The 22,719-nt window shown below is 35.7% G+C and overlaps 1 protein-coding gene across 7 annotated transcripts in view; it reads left to right on the forward strand.

The window, feature by feature from the left end:
• The window catches only part of LOC128999290 (zinc finger protein neuro-d4-like), a 50,530-nt gene that overhangs the window by 454 nt on the left and 27,357 nt on the right, over positions 1-22,719 (forward strand). For 3 of the 7 annotated variants that reach the window (XM_054425697.1, XM_054425699.1, XM_054425704.1), the window contains exons 2-5: positions 19,781-19,890; positions 20,906-20,989; positions 21,194-21,336; positions 21,877-22,011. In XM_054425697.1, the coding sequence (XP_054281672.1) occupies positions 19,781-19,890; positions 20,906-20,989; positions 21,194-21,336; positions 21,877-22,011 (472 nt within the window). The remainder of the gene's footprint in view (positions 1-19,780; positions 19,891-20,905; positions 20,990-21,193; positions 21,337-21,876; positions 22,012-22,719) is intronic. The other 4 variants (XM_054425698.1, XM_054425700.1, XM_054425703.1 and 1 more) reach the window with 4 other exon arrangements.

A 22,719-nucleotide genomic window follows, 5' to 3' on the forward strand; every position in this document is an offset into this window, starting at 1 on the left:
ATTCCCTTGTTTGATGCCTAAGTGTTTGTAAGCTAGGTATGTTATGTAAGGAGTCCACCCTCGGTTTTACAATTTGTTAGTCTATAAGTTTAAGTTACCCTATTTGTTATTGGCCCTATTCTATCCTATAGCCTACGTTGACAAAAGTAGGCCTAGGCCTAGTCCTTACATGTGTAGGCCTACCGGTAGCCTAGTCAACATTTCAATTCTGCGCCAGCACCAGCGATGGGCATCCATAGGTCAACCATCGATGGTGACATCAATGTAGGCCTATGTTTACCAATAAAATTGTCTCGAAAACTGAACCGGACGTTTTTAAAACGAGCCAAAAGTGCCGACGTCCGGCCGACCGGACGTTTTTAGAACGAGCCAAAAGTGCCAACGTCCGGCTGACCGGACGTTTCGTAATGATCGAACAGTTGTCATAACAACCGAATGGATACTCGGATTCTTTTAACCCATATATTAACATTGAGTCGAAAGTTACTAGATGCGATACATCGATTTTCGTTGGTCAAAATATCGAAAATTCGATTTTTACAAAATTTTAACCTAAAAATCGCCAGATCGCGCTCGGCATTTTTAGCGCGACCTTCGGGAAAAATCATCGGCATTTTTTGAGCGTTACTTTTATTTCTTGCCTGGCACTCTAAGGGTTAACTTAATGCATGTTTTTTTTAGTTTTTCATCTGCTCTCTGTTCTGTCTAAGCTTAAGTTATTCCCTAGGCTACCTATTAGCATTCTCTACTAAGTAAGCATTATTTAACCCTAGCAGTGGCCAATGTTAGAAGTGGGGATGGCCAACCCATTTTGGCGATTTTGCAGACCTTTTTTTGAAAATTCGTAAAAATTAACCCTACTTAGCAGTGGCCAACCGTCGTCTGGTGACGGTTTGACGTTGATGCTTAGAATGGCCAGCCGTTGTCTGGTGACGGTATGGGCCGAAATTATTTTAACGGTAAAAAAAGACGAAAATTACCCGAGCAGGGTAAGCTAATGCTACACAAGTCGTGTTTTTCCAGTTCCCAAGTGTCGGATGCAAAAGTCGTGCCGTGCCGATAATTCATTTGATTCCTAATTGTCGTGACATTGTTATATAGCCTACCTGCTACAGGGTTTGTTTATGTAATAAAATGAAAGTTAAGAATGTGATCTTTTGAATGGTATTGTTCTCATCTGAGTTGATATTTTTTTACCCTTAAAATACTTAGTTTTGGCCCATACCATCGCCTTACGATCGTGGCCATTCTAAGCACCAATGGCGAACGATCGTCCTGCGAAGTTGGCCACTGATAGGGTTAACCCTAAACCTGAAGCTGTTTGATTATTGACCACTTAAACATGAGCTTCAGTAGCGCTGGTCAATTATTGACCAAGACGTCATGGGTTGGGTTTTTCTATTGTTAAATTATTAAAACAGGTTTAAATCACAATGAATCTTAGATGAGATTCTAAGGATTCATTTTCATGTCTAAAACATTATTGAACGAGTGTTATGTAGCGAGAAACATAGTCTGAAAATCTGAAATAGATTTGGCGGTGGAAAGTTTTGGTCACCTGACTACAAACACAGCTGTTTTTGGCGATCGACAATTTAATTGTATACAATATATTATATATTCTTATATATTCATTATATATTCATATATATATTCATTATATATTCATTATATATTCTGAAACTAATATAATTCCCTACAATCTTTTTCTTTTTAAAAAAAAAGGTTGGCGGCCTCTTTTAACCTTGCATTTGCCCGTCCACATAGACCAACCGCCCATGCGTGGATTGTATACAGCAAAGGCAAGAAGTGAGCCAGTACAGTACAAAGGTCATCTGTACTGATAAAATGTTTTCGGCAGTGACCAGGATCCGAACCTATGACATTGCTTGACATTGACCCATGACATTGCTGCCTTGGGCCCGAAGTCCGCGATGCTACCGACTCACTACAATTCCCTAGCTGAATGTATGAGGTTGATTGTAAAAATTGTATTTGGTTTTGAAAATGTCATAAAAATTCCTAATTACAGAAAAGGCAGTTTACATACAACTAACACATTTTCTTGAAGAACACCATCTCGTGGATAGCTCCCAACATGGGTTTTGTAGCGGAAAATCAGTTACAACTGCTAGTGTTTCTTAGAATCAGTGATAGACTCAATAGATGCTGGTGAACCATGTGTTGGAATTTTTATGGACCTGTCAAAGGCTTTTGACACTGTGGATCATGAAATTCTTCTTGCTAAGTTAAAATTACTTGGCTTGGATCCTCATTCCTTGAATTGGTTTAGTTCATACCTAAATAATAGATATCAGTTTGTTCAGATTACTCATTTGGCCAAAAACAATAGAATTACAAATCTTAAATCAGAGAGAGAGAGAGAGAGAGAGAGAGAGAGATGCTTTATTTGCAATCTTCAAGATTGAAATAGTGTCAAAAATACAAAGTGTATATACAAACAATTAGATTGACATTCTTCTTCCTTTACAATAAAATGTTCAAAATATTCAGTCGTTCCGCCAGTTGGTGAATTCAGTAATCGTATAGAATGGACGACCTAGCAGCCACTCCTTCAGTTTTGTCTTAAAAATTTTAGGTTTTGAAGTTTTGACTTCATCTGGTAGTAGGTTGAAGAACTTCGCTCCGTTGTACGATGGCTTCATTTCAAACCGCTTGCTGTGGTGGACAGGAAGGTTGAAGTCTCCTGCGCGCCGAGTGTTGTACTGGTGGGTATCTTCATTTTTGGGGAGACCCTTCAAGCAGGCGAGTGAAACAACTTCCAAGATGTAGATGTTCACCACAGTGAGAACGTTCCACTGTTTGAAAGGCTCTCGGCAGCTCTCCCTCCAGCCAAGGCCAGCCATGACTCTTAACGCTCTCTTTTGCAGGACCAGCACCCGTTGGATGATGTGAAGGGAGGCACTTCCCCAAAGCTGAATGCCATACCTAAGATGACTTTCAAAGAGAGCGTGATACGATGTTATTAGGGCTTCTGTCGTACTAATGCACTTGATGCGTCTTAGAGCGAAGGTTGCGCTGCTTAATCTCATGCATAGTTCGTCTATGTGATCAACCCATGAGAGCCTGTTGTCAATAACCAAACCAAGATGCTTTGATGATTCAGTAACCTGAAGATCTGGACAGCCAGAAATCTCATCTCTCTTCGTTCCCATGTTTACCTGCTTGGTTTTCCCTGCATTGAATACCAGGTCGTTCATGTTACAGTAATCAATTGCTAGGTTTAAGGCAATGTAAGAGTTAACTTCTAGATCTTCAACTGAATTGCTTGAAGTTACTAAGACTGTATCATCAGCGTACATTAATGCTTTGCTGTACGGCTCGATGTGTAATGGAAGATCGTAAGTGAATAGGATAAAAATCACCGGCCCCAGGATAGACCCTTGGGGTACGCCTCTTGAATTAGGAAGCAGTTCTGATCTGTATGTAGAGACTCTCCCATTCACTTTCTGTCTTAGTTGAACAAGTTGGTTGCGTCCCACTAGGTAGCTCTGAAACCATTTCCAGGCAACACCTTGCAAACCAAGTTCTTCAAGTTTTGCAAGGATCAGATTATGGCTGAGGCAATCAAAGGCCTTACTCAAGTCGAGGAAGACACTCGTTACATTCTCCCCCTTCTCGAGTTTGTCCACAATGTGTTCAATCAATTCTACCAAGGCTGTAACTGTAGATTTATTCTTTTGGAAACCATGTTGAGAATTTAATCTTATCCTGTTGATTTCTAGATGATCCGTGAGCCTAATAAGAACTATCTTCTCCACAAGCTTCGAGAAGGTAGAAACCAATGAGATGGGCCTATAGTTTTCTATGTCGTGTTTACTTCCTTTCTTGTGTATCGGAATTACTATTGAGCTTTTCATTTTGCTTGGGAAAATACCTTGGGACATACTTAGGTTTATTATATGTTGTAGAGGTGTTACTAGTTCATCTTTGCAGTGTTTAACCATGATTGACGAAAAATCATCTAAGCCTGAGGAAGTCTTGTTAAGTGTAGACTGCAGATAATCTTGAGCAGTTCTTGCTTAGAGGTAGGTGGAAACGACATCAAGGGAAATGGTACATCAAGTTGGGTGTGTTGTTCGATTCGTGGCTTCTGGTCAGGGATGTTTTTTAATGTATCTTCAGCAACTGATGTGAAGTAAGCATTAAAGCAATCAGCAAGTTTCCTGGGATCTTCTACTTTGTTTGAGTCCACCATGAGGTTTTTACAACTTTCAGGTCCAAGCTCTTTTGACTTCCGCTCACTATTAATCACATTCCAGATAGCCTTCGACTTTATTGAGGACTCCGAGATGTAGTTGGCAGTGGCTGTACGACGCAGCGATTTCAGCTTTAGGTCGTAGGTTTTCTTTAAATGATTTGCCTGAAGTTTATCTTCTTCTTTTCCTCTTAGGATGTAGAGGTCTTGAGCACGAATGAAGTCTTCTCTCATAATTTTGGCTTCATCATCGTAAACATGTTTTACCGGATTTTTCTTCTTGCTTCGGGACATTGTTCGGGGGCATGTAGCATCAAGAGCTAAAGTAATGATTGAAATGAAACTATTGTAGGCATCCTCAACACATCTGTATTCTAAGATAGTTGTCCAGTCTTGAAGTGATAAAAGAAGTTTTAAATTATCTAAGTTATGTGGTTTGAGGCTACGGAGAGAGTAAATACAAGGTTTTGTTTGTGCTACAGGTAGGTTTATACTGCACAATTGTCCAGTATGGTCCGAAATTCCAGTATTGATAACTTGAACATCAACCTCTTGCATGAAATTTGAGGATACACAGCACATGTCGATCGATGTTGAAGACTCCTTAGAAATTCTTGTAGGAGGAAGCTTAATTCGGTGAACATTAAAAGTCGTTAGGAGTTCTTCCAGTTGTTTGCTTCTTGCTGATGATACTAGGCAGTCGATGTTGAAGTCACCCATGATGAGAATTATGTCATGCTGTGTCACCCAAGGGTCTAGAATTTTTGAAAGAGTCTCCAAGGAAAGATCAAATGCATCCTTGCCCTCTCCTGGGGGACGATAAACGCCCAGAACAAATAATTTTGCATGTTTATTAAGTTTTACGGCAACCGCAGAAACTTCTACATCAGATGAAACCAGTAAAATTTGGTGTGCCTCAGGGATCTGTGCTGGGACCACTCTTGTTTATATGTTATTTGAAAGATATTTCTAAATCATTATCAAACTCAGATAACACAAACCTCTGCCTATATGCTGATGATTCAAATCTTAAAGTATCGGGTAATAATTTAGAACAGGTAGAAATTTTATTATTCACTGAAATAGGAAATATGATTACCTACTTTTTTTGAAAATCACAACCTCCTAAATATTGAGAAAACTAACTACATTTCATTTAAAACAGCCCAATCAAGGATCAAAAAAGAACCCTTGGTTTTGGTGAATACCAAGCCTATTGAGCTTGTCACAAGTACAAAATTTCTTGGTCTAACAATAGATAATAACTTGGATTGGAATAAGCATGTAGACAACATTTTAGCTAAAATCAATTCTGGTAGGTACGCACTAAGAAGAATGGCAGGGATGTGCAGTGAATCCACTCTTAAAATTATTTACCATTCATACATTCATTCACACATTTCATTTGGAATTTGTCTGTATGGCTCATCTAAATTAGAAAATCTAGATAAAATACTTAAAGAACAAAAGAAAGCAATTAGAATAATAAAAAACCTACATCCTGGTACATCATGCAGGGAACATTTTAAAATGCTAAACATATTAACAGTTTATGGTCAGTGTAATATTTTATAAGAACAAGATAAAATCTAGTGTATTCAATTTATTCTCCATTTCAATCACAACTCAATAATTATTGTTATTTACAAAATTAACAATCATAACAAAACAAAAGTCTTTAACATCTGGAATCCAACCAACATTATAAAATCAAATGCTGCTTCTTGTACAATTAATATAAACATATATTACACTCGCCAACACTTAAAATTTGCTTGGCTCATAATACTTTAAAACTTTAAAATTTCTTCTGACTCTTTGGCTTCTCCAACTTTATAGATCCAATTTCTCCGGCTTGTGCACAGTCCTTTGTGATCTCCTCAAAACTGTAGATGGACTGTATTGCACACCCCGTGGTTTCCCAACATCAGACTTCAATCTAGGCAAATAAGGTGAAGCATCATGTCTTGATATTGATGGTGATGTAGACTCCTGAAGAATAGGCAAATCTCTATTGAATTCTTGATGATGTGCCTCAATAGTCCTTCCAACTTCCTCTTTCCGCACAATGATTTCGTCCTCCTCTACCTCAGTTGGTCTAAGATGGTCTGCATGGCAAACTCTTGTTTTGCCAAGAACACTAACCAAATAAGTAACTGGACTTTTACACTGTAATATACGACCTGGAACCCAACTAACTTTCTCCTGTCTGACTGTTTTAACCAACACCTTCTGATTTTCATTAAAAAATCTACACGCACCTCTATGCCTATCTGAGGCTTGTTTCTGCATTTCCTGCTTCTTCCTTGACTCGTCTAGTAGATTAGGTTTTAACATAGTCAATTTTGTTCGAGGTTTCCAACGTAAGAACAGTTCAGCCGGGCTCACACCGGTTACTGACGATGGAGTATTACGATATGCGAAAAGAAAGTTATCCAATTTATACTGCAGTGATGTCTGCTGAGATGATTTTTCACCCAAAACTTGCCTTAACAAACTTTTCTTAACTTCTTGAACAGAACGCTCGGCTGCTCCATTGGAGGCAGGGTGATATGGTGGAGAAAATGTTAGTTTCACACAATTTTTTCGAAGAAACTCCCTGAATTCTAGGCTGGTAAAAGACGTGCCGTTGTCACACACCAACTCCTCAGGTAAACCATAAGCAGAAAATAGTGTACGAAGTTTCTCAATGGTCTTCCCCGTGGAAATAGAACCCATTAAAAATACTTCCATCCACTTTGAAAAACTATCCACTACAATCAACATTTGCTGTCTGGTGGTTGGATCTTCAGCAAAATCGATATGAATTCGGCGCCATCTCTCGGAAGTTAACGGCCATTGCTGCAATGGAACTTTTGAAGCAGCATTTCTTGTACTTTGACAAATCAAACAAGATGACACAGCATCCTCAATTACTTTTTCGATCCCAGGCCACCACACGTGGCTGCGTGCCAACAATTTCATTCGAGTAATTCCAGGATGTTGTTCATGCAATATCTGGATGACTTTACCTTGCAATTTCTTAGGTATGACTACTCTACTGCCCCATAAAATGCAATTTTTATCCACTGACAATTCATCTCTCCTTCTCTGAAATGGAATTAACATTGGGTCTACAATTTCACGCCACCCATACAACACAAAATCCCGAACTTTAGACAACAGTGGGTCTTTATCAGTCAATTGTCCTATCTCTAAAGAAGTGATTGGAGAATCGTCACTCCCCGAATTGAAGAAGTTCATTTCCCTTACACAAGATTCCACATGAGATATATAATTTTCATCCAACTCCAAAGTTTCATTCTCGGGTAGTGGTAAGCGTGACAACGCATCAGCGTGAGGCAAACTGGAACCCTTCCGATATTTTACCTCAAAATTGTAGGCAGACAAAATCAGGGCCCATCGTTGTAGGCGAGCGGCAGCTAAACTAGGCACCCCTTGCTTCGATCCAAAAATAGCTGCTAGTGGCTGATGATCACTTTGTAAAATACAATTGGTACGCCCATAAATGTATTTATGGAATTTCTTCACTCCAAAGATCAGTGCCAACGCCTCCTTGTGGAGCTGTGAATAGTTCTTCTCACTGGCACTCAGTGTTTTTGATGCAAACGCTATAGGTCTTTCTTCTCCGTTTATGATATGGGACAAAATGGCAGAAACTCCTTTAGGACTAGCATCACAAGTGAGCACTAAAGGTTTCAAGACATCATAGTGTACTAAAACATCAGAACACAGAACCCAAGATTTACTTTCTTTGAATGTTTGAGAACATTGCTCGGTCCATTTCCATGGAACATCTTTCTTTAACAGTTCATAAAAACAATGAATTTTAGCAGACAAGTTTTGAATAAATTTTCCATAATAGTTTATTAAACCAACATAAGCCCTTAGCTCGTCTTTACTAGTAGGTTCGGGAGCTTTTTGAATAGCTTCAACAATACCTTGTTGTGGACTGACTCCTGATGCTGAAATGACGTAGCCTAAATATTCCACTTCAGGCTGTAAGAACTTGCATTTACTCCCATTAACTTGTACTCCAAATTCCATAAGACGCTGTAACAATTTCTCCAATCTATAAAAGGCTTCCAAAACATCATCTAAATAGGCTACAGTACCTGGTAATCCGTTTATAATTTGATCGATCACAGCTTGAAATATAGCTGGAGCTGAAGAAAGTCCAAATGGCAGACGTCTTAGTCGAAATAGTCCCTTGTGAGTTGTTAACGTCAACAGATGTTGTGAATCCTCCGCAACAGCTAATTGTTGATAAGCATTAGTGAGATCCACAACTGAAAAATATGTACCGTACAACCAGACAGAGAAGCAAATATATCCTCAGGTTGAGGTAATGGATAATGTTCCGTCTGTAACACCGGATTCAATGTTACTTTGAAGTCTGCGCACAATCGGACACCATTAGTCTTGGGCACTGTAACTAACGGAGTAGCCCATTCTGAACTAGAAACTCTGTACGCTATACCATCCTCAACCCACCGATCTAATTCTTGTTCTACTTTTTCCCTTAACGAGTAAGGCACAGGCCTAAATTTGCAAAACTTAGGAACAGCATTGTCCTTGAGAGTGACTTGAGCCTTAACACCTTTTATTTCTCCTGGCCCCCCTTGAAACACTGCATTGTACTTTTTCTTTAACGCCTCTACTTCAGCCTCAAGTTTGCCATTAGGCAACACAACTTCACAATTAGATTGCTTTAATTCACATGTGATAACATTCACTGTAGACTTAGATTTAGTACCAGTAGTATCATACGATCTTGAAAATACAGCATGCCAATCCAACTTTAATTTTGCTAACCAGTTCCTTCCAAGCAAAATAGGCTGGTCTTTACGACAAACCTCAACAATCAATAGTGATAACACTAGGTTCTGGTTTTTATATAAAACTCTAACCTCAGCTTGACCTAGAACAGGCACGTCACCACCTGTGTAAGTTCGCAATTTCATAGAAACAGGCTTTAATTCAATATGAGAAAAATGTTCATTAAAAACGTCTGAAGGACAAACTGATACAGCTGAGCCGCTGTCAATTTCCATCTCCACCAGAACTTTCTCTATAGTTAGCCTTACCTTGTAAGCTGCCATACCTGTGTTTAATCCAAAGTTGTACAAACACACATTATTTGAAACTTCATAGCAGCTTGGGCTAAGCTCATTGACATCATCTTCGGAGATTTGATGGACTCTATTAGCACCTGACTTGTCCTTCCTTCCAAATTTTGCAACTTTACTTTGGTTTCGGCAAGCTTTTAGTAGATGCCCAACCATGTTGCACCCATTGCACTTATAATTTGCATATGGACATTCATTGGCCCTATGTTCAACTGAACAACATCTGTAACACTTAAATTTAGCATTAATATTAGTCATACTTACTTACTTACTGCCGTGGCTCTTGGTACCCAAGGAGGTACTTTGCCTCGCCAACACACTGCCTCCAGACTGCACGATCCATTGCTTCATCCTCTCTTCTTCCCATTCTTCTCAGATCTCTTCTCACTTGATCTCTCCACCTCAACTTGGGCCTTCCAGGAGGCCTTCTACCCTCAGGATTGTTGTTTAGGGCGTTTCTCACTAAGGATCCCTCTTCCTTTCTTAACACATGGCCTGCCCATCTCAATCTCCTACTTCTCACCTCAGCCACAATATCTGGGTCCCTGTACAACTCTCTCAACTCCCTGTTGTGCTTAACTCTCCATTCTCCGTTTTCAAAGGTTGGTCCAAAGATTTTCCTTAGAATCTTGTTTTCGAACACTATAAGTCGTTTCTCAGTTCTCTTGCTTATCACCCAATTCTCTGAGCCATATAGTAATACTGGTCTTATTATAGTTTTGTATATAGGTACGGATTTTAGTTTTCTGTGAGAGTAGGCGAGAACTCAACAATTTGTGGCATGCCGATAAACTTTTATGAGCTGCATTTAATCTTTGCTGAATTTCAGAGTCTTCCTCATTATTATTCGTCAGCATTACTCCTAGGTAAGAGAAATTGTTTACTTTATAAAATTTGTGTCCTTCTATTTCTACATGATTTTTATCATTTAATTGGATAGCTCTTCCACATTCCATTATCTTGGTTTTGTCTACATTGATATTTAAGCCAACTTTTTTAGTGTGGTTTATGAGTTTTGAGACCATAATTTTTAGTTCTTCTTCGTTTTTGGCCACAAGTGCCACATCATCTGCAAATGCCAGGATATTAATGTTGGTTCCCATAGTAATTCCAGCTTCTAGCTTTTGTAATTCTTGTAGAGAGTCTTCCAGAGCTAGGTTGAATAACAATGGGGACAAACCATCTCCTTGTCTCACACCAGTATTTATATCAAAATCCTCTGAGAATTCTCCATTGACTTTAACCTTGCATTTAGATCCTGAAACAGTTGACTTTGATAGATTTATTAACTTTTTAGGTATTCCATACTTTTCCATTACTTTCCAGAGTTTTCTCCTAGTGATCGAGTCGTACGCTTTGGAGAAGTCAATGAAAAGGCAGAGAAAGGATTTGTTGAATTCATAATATTTTGCAATTGCCTCTTTCAATATAAAAATTTGATCCGTGGTTGATCTTCCTCTTGTGAAGCCGGCTTGATGGTCTCCTATGATATTTGATGTATACCCCTCTAGTCTTTTTTGTAAAATCTTTGATAATACTTTATAGGTGCAGTTGAGGAGGGGAATTCCTCTGTAATTGGTGCATTCTTTTTTGCCTCCTTTCTTGTGAATGGGAATGATAACTGCTTCCTTCCATTCATTCGGAATCAATTCGTTGTCCCAAATATCAATGATCAGTTTGTGGATCTCCCTTGCCAGTTCTGTGCCTCCTGCTTTGATTACTTCCGATGGAATAGAGTCCTCCCCTGGGGCTTTATTATTTTTTAATTCCTTGATTGACGTTTTTACTTCTTCAATTGTTGGGTATGGTACAATTGGATCTACATTTTGGTACACTTCCTCCTCTTCTTCTTCTTGTTCAGACTGTCTTACATTCAAAAGATCTTTAAAATGTTCCTGCCATACTTGTAGTCCTTCTTTGTTCTGCACCACCAGTTGTCCTGATGTGTTTTTAATCCCATATGGCATTGGACTGTATCCCTTCCTAAAAAATCTTATTGATCGGTAGAAGTCTCTACTGTTGTTTGCTGTCCTGTCCTGTTCAGCTTTCTCTAAGATTTGGTTTACCCATTCTCTTTTTTTCCTCCGAAGTACCTTTACTGTCTCTCTTGAGATTTTTGTGTAGTTTTCTCTATCTCTTTCTTGTTTCTTATTGAGCCAGACTTCTTTTGCTTTTTTCCTTTGTAAGACATTAGCTTTACATTCTTCGTCGAACCATGGTTTTTGGTTTTTCCTTTCCCTTTTCCCACAAACTTCTTTTGCACAGTCTTGCAGGGTCTCTTTGATGTTCTTCCAAACCTTCTCAATTCTATTTACCTCTGAGTCTTCCTGATCAAGGTTATTTAATGCTTGGAAACGGTTAGACAGTTTAAGCTGAAAATCTTTCCTTACTCTTTCTTCTCTTAACTTTTCAAAATTAATATTTGTTGCAGTTTTCTGTTTTGTTAGTTTCTCTATCTTATTTTAATATTAGTCATACCAGCACCAATAGCTGAATTGAAATGACAACCAGTCTGCCTATTTTGATTCACATGTGAAGAATTGGGCTTGGAATTTAAATGACAAATTTCCTGTTTTGGATTGAACAAACTTGTCTGTTTTTCAGCCTGCTCTAATCTGAGTGCCAAACTATAAGCGTCATCAAATTCTTGATCCTCAGACAATAATTTTTGCCTTATGACCTCATTACTTATCCCTGAAATAAGCTTGTCTCTAAGAGCCTCTTTTAAGAATGTGCCAAATTTACATGAACTAGCTAAATGTTTAATCGCTACAACAAACTCTGAAATACTCTCACTAGGTTTTTGCACACGAGAATAAAAAGTATATCTCTCAGCTACCACCAATTTCTTTGGAGAAAAATAGTTCTCAAGCACTTTAACTAACTCTTCATAACTTTTGCTATCTACAGCTGCAGGTGAAACTAAATCAGACAAAATTGTTAAAACTTTTGGGCCTACAACAGTTATTAAAACAGAAACTTTGGTATCGTCATCAATCTCATTTGCTTTGAAATAATGCTTAAGCCTCATTGCATATGATTCAATGGACTCATCTTGTGGGTTAAATTCACCAACTTTACCTATTCCTGCCATCTTAGTCTTTAAGTTTACCTCCCTTTTTTTTTCTTGAAGTTTAGCTTTATCTTCTTCAGAATCTGGTATAAAAAAAAACTTTACTTTTACTAGACTTACTATCACTCGGAACGAGGTCCGTTTAATTCGACTGCGCCATTGTAATATTTTATAAGAACAAGATAAAATCTAGTGTATTCAATTTATTCTCCATTTCAATCACAACTCAATAATTATTGTTATTTACAAAATTAACAATCAGAACAAAACAAAAGTCTTTAACATCTGGAATCCAACCAACATTATAAAATCAAATGCTGCTTCTTGTACAATTAATATAAACATATATTACAGTCAGTTTATTTTAGACACTATTATGATATTTTTAAACAATAAGAAGGATACAATTTTAGAACAAGAAATACACCATTACAACACACGAAAAAAGAATGAAATCATTCCCACTCACCATAGACTTGAATTTTACACAAAGGAGCCGTCTTATAAAGGAGCAAGTTATTTTAGAAAATTGCCAAAAGAATTAAAGTGTCAAATAAACAGTTCCAAATTTAAACTAAAACTAAAAACTTACTTGGTTTGCAAAGTATTATATTCCATGGAAGAGTATTTGAATAGTTAAGCAAATGTTAATTTAAATTGACACTATTCAGATGTACTAACATGTACTTTTGTATGAATAAAGATATTTTGATTTGATTTGATTTGATTAATAAATTCTTCAAAATTTTACATTTTGGCGTATAAATTAAGTTAGCCTACTCAGAAATGTTAGAATTCAACTAGGCCTACATATAAACTTTACTAAATATTTTTAGAAAGATCTTTTTATATTCTATTATGCAGTATCTTACCATTTTCTGTTGATGCATTCAATGATTTCCTAAATTTGACAACAACAATTTGGTAGTTTTTCAAAAAAGAAAATATGTATGTAGAAAATATGTATTTCTTTTTTTATAATTTTATTTTTATGAGTATTTCAAAAACATTGATATTCCTAAATAAAATGTGTAAACACATATTTTGTGGTGTTCTTGTGGGCTGCTTTTTAATTTTTTTATTTTCATAATCCAAAAATTTGCAAACCTTTTGCTACTACGCCTAAACGCATTGCTGGAAAAAAAATATTTTTATATCATCATATTCTAGAGGTACATTTATCTCTGAAAAAGGAAATGCACATATATGTGTAGGCTACCTACTTATATTCACAAACAACTGTTTTGTGGCGAAATATATGATACCACTACAAAGGGCCAAAATATACCCGCCACTGGTGAATAAAATGACCGCCAGATCTAGGGTTAATAAAACCCTCCAACTGGCAGGCTTAGCCTATAATAGTCGCGGTAAGGTGGTTTCTGTAGTAGCAATGAACTTCACGTTAAGTTATCTTATATCATTGATTGACAGGTGATTTGTAACAAAAATCTATTATAACAATAACGACCAAAATATTGAATAATAAGAACAATAGGCCCCTAAGTTAATTAAACTTTAAAAAATGCCTTCTCCAGAAGCCATATCGGTAATACTGAACTTAACTTATACTAGCCTACTTATGTTAGCCAAACTTATATTGTATTTTTTTACCTTATCTACCAAAATTAGGCTATAAGTTAGACCTATTTTAATAAGAACTTTTTTCTTCTGGAACTTTTGGGGAAACGTCTATTTCACCCTGAAAATCGCAATTGAACATCGCAAAAAGCACTAGAAATCATAGATATTTTGGTTGAAATTTGAAAATTTTCTTTTCATGTGTGTTTCTTATTAAAGTCATTCAGTAGACCCCCTCTTAAGCGACCTCGTATCAACCGATAATCGGATTATCCGCCTTTGATCGTAAAATAATAGTTTGTTTTAACCGACCTTGCTTTGAGAGCAGCTCGGTTTAACCGCCGCTTTCTAGGAATCTTGGCATTTCCGCTCCCACGCTCGGCTATGGGAACTGAACCATACGCTTATCTCCAGAGGATATGACTAAGAATAAGTTATTTTGTATAGATCACAAAAAATATAGCATAGCCTATTGTCAGTTTGTCATCATCGTTCGTAGCTCGAGCATATCTGATCTGATTTGTTATTTGTGCGGCAAATTTGTAACATAATAAAGTGCGTTAAGATTTTGAGAACTGATTATCTTATCGCTGGAGTAAACAAATAACGCAACTTGTAGGGAGAGCAGGGAAGGGGGTTAACAACTCCAAGGTTAAGATAGTTTTTGTGCCTCAAGCCTCCAGTTAGAGGCTATAAATGAACATCCTGTCATATAACAAAATGGTTGCTTGTATCTTTAATTTTGACAAAAGGTTCTGTACTGTATTATGATGGATTTGGAAAGCATCAATTAATACATTACAGTACTAAAATGATTAAAATAGGAATTTTATTGACTCTTGCCTAGTATCATAATATAGCCTATTCTACTGAAAGTAGGCCTGTTTGACTTAACCATGTTTTGTGTTTATTTGTGATTTTTCTATCAATACGAAAAAGGAGATAAGAGCAGTTTATTTTATAAATAATGCAAGTATGGCTTCAAAATAATGATTATATAATTCCAAATGAATAGCACTTCATTATGTTATGATTTTAGGGATTGCCCGTTTTAACCGACCTTTTGAGTTATCCGACCTAGGTCCGGTCCCATAAGGGTCAGTTTAAAAGAGGGTCTACTGTAACAGACCCCTTGGTATTTAGTCTATTTCAAACACTTTTTTGGCAAATGCCTCTTTTACCGGGAGAAAACCAGGTTTGAAAATTGTAAAAAATAGCAAAGTGCCAAAAATACCAAATACAAAAAAGTGCCAAATACCCATTTTTGGGTAAACCAAATTGAATATAATAATCCAACCTAACTTAATTTAGCCTAATCTAATTTAACCTAACCCATGGCTAAAAGTGCCAAACATGGACCTAAGTTCCGAAAATGACCGATTTTGGGTAAACGGAGGTTAGGTTCTAGGTTAAGTTAGGTTAGTATTAAGTTATTTAGACATTTACGTTTGTCATTGTCACAAAATGAGATGATATGGATAGTAAAAAAATGTTAAAATCAATTAAAAAAAAATTGCTTATATTGGCATAGGAACTAAAACTAGGTAATCAGAATATCAAATTTATATGCAGCAGAGCTTAAAACCTTCAATTAAGTTAGTAAATATTTTCTATTTTACATGTCACCAAATACAGTTAGGCCTAATGGTAAACAGTCCGGTACCATTTTTATTTTATGTAAAATACAAGTTAATGTTGTTACATGAAAAACCTAAAATAAATTATAACCTTTAAACACCATTAGTTCAACAAATCATATATCCTATTTGAAGGTTAAATGATTATTAACTTATATTGGTAAAAGTAAAGAAGAAAAGGTGAAAAACAGCTCCACTTTGTTTCAGAGATTGAAAAAAATCACAGTTTAAATGTATCTATGTAGTTTGACTAAATAATAACGACTAAAACTAAAAAGTAGATAGCAAATCACATCCGCGGTTTCAATAGCTTTAACCCTCCGAGCTTCGAGAGTCTACGTGTAGACGAACAAAACCCCCTGTGGGGCGTCGAGCATCTACGCGTAGACAAACACGCAGTGTTCCGTTCAATTCGTTCTAAATCCAATTCGACACAACGGGACCTGATTGATATTGGTATCACCGTTAATGGCAGAAGTTGGGCTTTCTCCCAATGTCTGTCTCGAGCCACTAAACTGTATGTAGCGATTGTAGCGCAGCTGTAAACTTTGTCAATGTTTTGTTTGTTGACGTTGACAGTTGCTTGTTTACTAACACTTGTAAATGGTGGATTGTTGTTTTAGGTGTCGTGTTAATTCCTAAATATGGATAGTAGTGACATTCGTGATTGTTTATTTGAGAGTGGTAATGAGTTAGATGATCCTGATGAAGTGGACATAGACAGTGATTTAGAAATTAATGAACTTCCAACATCAGATTCAGACTAGCCTATATTATTATCAGATTCTGACCATATAGCACAGAAAATCACTTTTACACCTATAACTTTTTGTTACTATACTTTACCTATAATAATGTTTATATATTTGTAATCTACATAAAATTTCAGACAATGTGGCTATCTTCAAATAGTTGTAGGCCTAGAAATATTTTATTTTGACTTAGCGCGAAGCTAAACTTTTTTTAGATTTTTTATATTTTGATTTTTTTGTGTATAATTTATAATTTTTTTATTATTTTTCATTGCAAAATAACACCTATATAATTGTAGCCCATGAACCTGTGAACAAAATGATATACAAAACATCATAGTTTCTGACATTTAAATAGGCTCTAGGTTATGTTTAATGAAATCCTGCAAATCAGTAAAAAACAGCTTGACGCCAAGGCGTTTTTGCTTGACGCTCGGAGGGATAAAATAAGATATTTTGCAACTTTTTTGTCGCTATGGGCAGAAAATCCAAGATGGCCAGCGGTCCAGCCGACTTAAATTTTTAATCAAATTTCATTCAAAGTATCAAACTAGCCAATCTTTTTCCTCGTTAGCATAATTGTAAAAGCTACTGGGTTGGTAGTGATGTGGGCCGGGTAAATACCCAGTGGATAAGGAAATTTATCCCGGACCAGGGTAAATGCCTAAAAGTGTGAGTAGGCCTATTTATACGGGAAATAGTAAGGCTCTCACTGGAGTGTGGTAACACATAGATTGCTAAAGCACCAGGCACCACTACACTTTTTAAAAAAAAAGCTGAACATTTTTGTACTACTACAGCAAGAGATAAAAGCACAAAAAAATTTAATTTACAGCAGAGACAATAATAAATGAATTAGAACATTGGTTTAAAATAAATGGACTATTGCTGAATGCTTTCAAGACAAATTTAATTCACTTCAGAAGTATACAATATAGAGATGGTGAAATAAAGATGACAGTTGGCAACAACGAGTTGAATAATCAGAAATCTGTAAATTATTAGGTGTAATATGCGATGAAAATCTGAAGTGGCATGAACATAGTATACCAAGAGACTAAATACAATTTTGTTTTAACATGAGCTGCCTTGCACACTGTACCAGCATGGAAACTAAACTAATATTGTACCATGGCTATTTTTATCTGTTAGTGAAATATGGAATAACGTTAAGTTTAATGGGGTTCATCAAATTTAATAAAAAAACTTTTTTAAAGTACAACAGAAAATCCTAAGAGCCATGACCCTCAAACAGCCTGGAAGCTCATGTAAAGAAAAGATGTTTAAAAGTTTAAAGACACTTACAGTACCATGTATATACATGTTTGATGATCTGTGCCATGTTAAAAATAATTTCAATTGGTAGGCCTACTATTGGAAAAATTGCCACAATTACAACACTATAAACCGGAATTTACTTATCACTCTACGACATCTTTAGAAAAGAGCATTCACTACATGGGAATTAAATTGTACAATAAACTCCCAAATGCCTTGAAAAGTGTAGCGATAAGTCCAACACAATTTGCAGATAATGTTAAGAGCATAATGTTAAAGGCCTATTATAAAGTTACCTAGGCCTAGTGATTTTTCAAATGATTCTCAAATATTATAAGCTGGTCCTGTTCCTCGCCATAATATTTGATGATAGGTAAAAAATTTATTTCCAGTGTTAACCTTGTTGTTTTTTTAATGTTATATAGATAGATGTATATTTTTTGTTATGCAATTTTACGAATATTTTATTGACTAGGCCTACCATAAATGTTTTGTACATTTTTTATGTTTTACACTATGTTTCATTATTAAATGATATATGTAGATCATGTTATTTAGTTTTAAACTTGACAATATCTTTATACATTTTCAGTTAGGCTATGCAATATGTTTCTTAAATGTCGCAAAATGTTTTGGTCATCTATATATATAATTCTGTAAGACCAAATTTTTACCAGAAAATTGTGGACGTCTGGTAAGTCGCAGAAAGGTGGGAGGGGTCTTAAATTAAAGGTCTTGACCCCAGGGACTCGGGGAAAAATAACAGAATTCCCATAAAATTACCAGAAAACGAGATATAACGTAAAATATCCACCATAAGAAATGCATGGGGACTGAAAAACGTCTGCATTCTATCAGCTGTTACTTATTTATTTGCAATGTTTACATTTATTCTGAAAGTCAATGTTCGTAAATAATGTTTCAAAATGAATTGTGTTTAATTTTTTTGTTTTTCCGTTTTTATAATGAGTGAAGTTACTAGACAGGGTAGGGGAAGACCTGCAAGACGTGGAAGAGTGTCCAGGAATTCAACAGACTTAAGAAATGCAAAAGAGAACGTCATGTAGGGCCTAACTGTGAAAGAAATCCAGAAACTGTTTTACAACCTATCTTTAGAAGAACGCTGGAAAATGAGATGAGTGTTGTTTCTCACAATCTAGGTCCTCTTAAAGCACTTGCATGCATTGTGGCGCATTTCACTTCGCAGAGGAGGCCACAAATGGAAATTTCAACGCATGTTGCCACAATGGGCATGCCACAACCACAAGTAAATGACGAACTAAAATAACTGTTTTTACATGATTCAAACTTTATAAAAAAACATAAGGCAATACAACAGTGCAATGGTTTTTGCGTCGCTTTCCGCTACACAAAAAGAGAGTTCCGGGAAATGGGCCTTACTGTCCTAAAATTCAGGGACAAATTCATAGATATATTTCTGACTTACTACCGCGAAATGGGGAGTTGCCTTACTAATAATTAATAATAATTTTGACCTTTACATGTGGTTCTCAAAATGGAAACTATAACAGAATTCGTAAGATTACAAAACAAATCTTCAATTTGAAACTAGAAAAGATGTGCAATGTTTGGCTGTATGATTTCAGCTCTGATTCGTCGTTCTCCGGGCTCAGGCCAAATCGCGTGCACGTTTCCATTTCTTAATATGTTGTGTTATTGATTTAATCATTATTTTACAATTGTATTTCATTGACACATCAGAAGCATTTAATATACGACTCCCAACGGAAGGAAAACCAAGATATAAAACAAAAAACACTGTTAATTTTAAGTAACATAAAATTGATAATTTTAAAAACTTAGGCCTATTTAGAATATTTGTCATTTTATATATGTTTTTTTTTATTGTAGTCTAAATTAGGGGCTATAGCCCCTATAGGCCACTAGTTATTACTAAATACGTTTAAGATTGTTATTTAGTTTTAAGAAAGGACTATTTTAAATGTTATAAGAAGATAACGAAGCACCTGTACGCTCTGTACGTTATGTGCCAATAAACATGATTACGATTATGATTATGAGATTTTGTAATTCGCCAGTTTTGGTTGCTAACTATTTATTAGCCTTTAAGTCATATTTTTCTTTTTCAGTTTTATGAATGACTCGGCATACCGAGAGGCCATAGAAAACTCTGCAAACTATAACACAAGACTCTGCATTGAAAGAAGAATGAGAATGCCGTTTTTAGATCCACAGACAGGTAAAATGTGTTTAACTCGACTCAAAGTTGCATGATAAAGTTATATCATATGAAAGTTTGTTGCAGAGTTGTAGGAATATTAGTTAAAATCTGGTATCAATCAATCAATCAATTAATTTTCTTGGTAGTTTAGCTGAAAAAATAATTGCGATCTAGGCCTATTTAAAAATGCATTTATCATATTCTTTAGAAAATTTATTTGTGTCTGTACATTTTATATTTAATCTCCAATTGTTAAATAGGCCTAGCATTTTATTTAAACGAATAAAATTTAATAGAATTTAGGAAATTTGAATATTTCATGGTGTTGTTGGGGTAATGCCACGATTAGGTACTAGAAAAATACCGATATGGATCGATATGCTATTAGTATAGGATTCGGGCCAACAACGTCATTTGTTTATGTTTATGATCCATACCGGTATTTTTCTAGTAATCGTGAGTAATGCTGATTGCAAAGTAGGCCTACTAACTTTCAAAAGTAACAGCTGTTTGTTCACTATAGCTAAACAAGCCATAATATTTTTGGTTGTGAATTTGTTAGCCTAAAAAAATTGTGGAGTATGACAAAATATTGTTCATCACTCAGGCTAAAACTTATATCTGACCCTCGCTATTTTCAATTTAAGCTTAAGCTATTGTTGAGAAGAGTCACTTTACAATAGACCCTTGTAAGTAAATACACTAAATTACACAATGTTTGATATAGTTTCATGTTATAATTTACTTTACAACAATTTGATTTTATGTATCCTACTAATACTAAATAACTGTTTTAATTATGAATCTTAGTTGCTTACTCTTTGTTGGATTCAGGTTAAAGGTGAACTTAGGTAAGCGTTTGAAGAGTACGTTATAATGATTAATAAATAGCATCATTCATGATTTAAATTTGTCTACCAGCTTGTAATATTTCCAATGTTAATGGAATAAAAAAAAATAAAACTTTATATTTAACTAATCCATGTTCTAAAAAATGTGATCTGGAGTTTTATTCTTAACCTAAATTGTCTAGAAAGACGGAAACAGAGATTTAATGATCTGGATTCTGGTGTGTTCAAGAAGAAAGACGATTTTCCATTTTCAATGAACCGAAGGGGTAAGATTTTGTTGATTTTCAATATCATCAAACATTCACCAAGCATTTGAATTAAAACACATTTTTCTTCCTCACGTGTGTAATTGTTTCACAGTTCATGAGAATTTTCTTACCATCTGTTTTTATGTTTTTACATCTGTTTTATTTCCTGTAATGGATCCCTACGATGCGTTTTTAATTCCCTGATATTAAATGTATTTGTAGGTATAGCGCAAAACCATTCCAACTTGTTTATGTCGGCTCGGCAACGATTACCTGGACTCAACGAAGGACAGGTGTACACATATCCGAGCAAGCGGTGGCGCAAGAAGCGACGCCAATACCTCATGATGCCGAACAGGCGCAAGGTCTGTAATCAATGTAGCCATTATTGGCTTAAGTGTGTTGTGAATGAATTATAATACGCAAATTTACTTGTCACCAGTTTTATGTTTTAATGTGTTGGTACACCTGCGTGTGTCCAAGATTTTCTGAATAATCTTCTTGACGTGTGGATTATTTAGTAGACTTTGCTAGTTACAGTAACAGATAAGAATTCATATATTGCTAGTTAATAGAGTAGAAAGATCTTAATTAAATATTATTTCAAAGCCATCTGTCCTTTTACCTTCTTGGTCGCATTTATATTAATTATTAAATTTGTTTATTTGTACTTGCACAAATTTTGATTGTTACGTTACAATTTATTTGTTGTTTCTGAGATTTACAGTTGTCTGTTAACAATTGATATTATGTATAGTGTAATGTAGGCCTACTGTGTAATACTATTTTCGTATTGTAAAATTGAGTGGTTGATCAGCTGTTCCTGGTCTTAGCTACGTACCACCATTATGCAATGTGTGTTTGTAATATTTAACTGTCAATTGACCACTCGATTGTCCTGGCAGGATATAGACGGAGTTGAGAACAGCGAGCATGTGGCTAACATTGTGGAAAGCTCGGTTTTGGCTAACAGCGAAGACAGCAAGGACAGTTCTGGACTCAAGGATGATGCCACTGCCAAGGTGCAGGTGGGAAAGAAAGTAGGCCTCATATCTCAACTGATTATAATACTCTTTAGACATGACGGAGGTGCAAAATGTGCTACTAAAATCCTAAAAAAAAGCAAAATGCATTGCTCTCAAAACTTAAATTAGAAATTATAATGTTTGTTCCCTGCATCAAAATTTGGTTTGTGTCAGCTGAATTATCCACAGCATGTTTTTCATTTAGCTTTTTCTTGTAGAAAAATGTATTTGAAATATTGAGGATGTAAGTTATTTTAATTTGGAAAATAGAATTAAATTTAGGATTGTTGAAAGACATTGTGCACCTCTGTTTGAATATTGATAATCACTAAAACTATATTAAGACTAGGCTACATATAACAGCATATGGGGTCATGCTTCGATAGACCTAATCACATAGTAAATTAGTTTCTTAATTTAAAGAATTTGTAGTCTATGTACTGACGCCAAGCTTTAGAGTGTTTCTTGTTTAGTATATTTCAATCCCTCAATACAAAACTTATACAATTCACTTTAGATATTCTTTGTTTTTCAATTGGCCACGGCTTAATACTTGTCCAAAGACCCATAACAACCATCATGAGTAACATAATTATACTTGCTTAGTTATCTCTACAATAATGGAAAACTGAGTATTAAACTGAGCAAAACTGCTGAAACTAAACCTTTTCAGTCAATCAAGGAGATTGTTCAATTAAGGAGTGAAGCTTACTGGTAAAATAA

Source organism: Macrosteles quadrilineatus, unplaced genomic scaffold, assembly GCF_028750875.1.
Source record: "Macrosteles quadrilineatus isolate MER2022 unplaced genomic scaffold, UCM_ALF_1.0 Scaffold_8__2_contigs__length_117827958, whole genome shotgun sequence".
Taxonomy (NCBI): Eukaryota; Metazoa; Arthropoda; class Insecta; order Hemiptera; family Cicadellidae; genus Macrosteles; species Macrosteles quadrilineatus.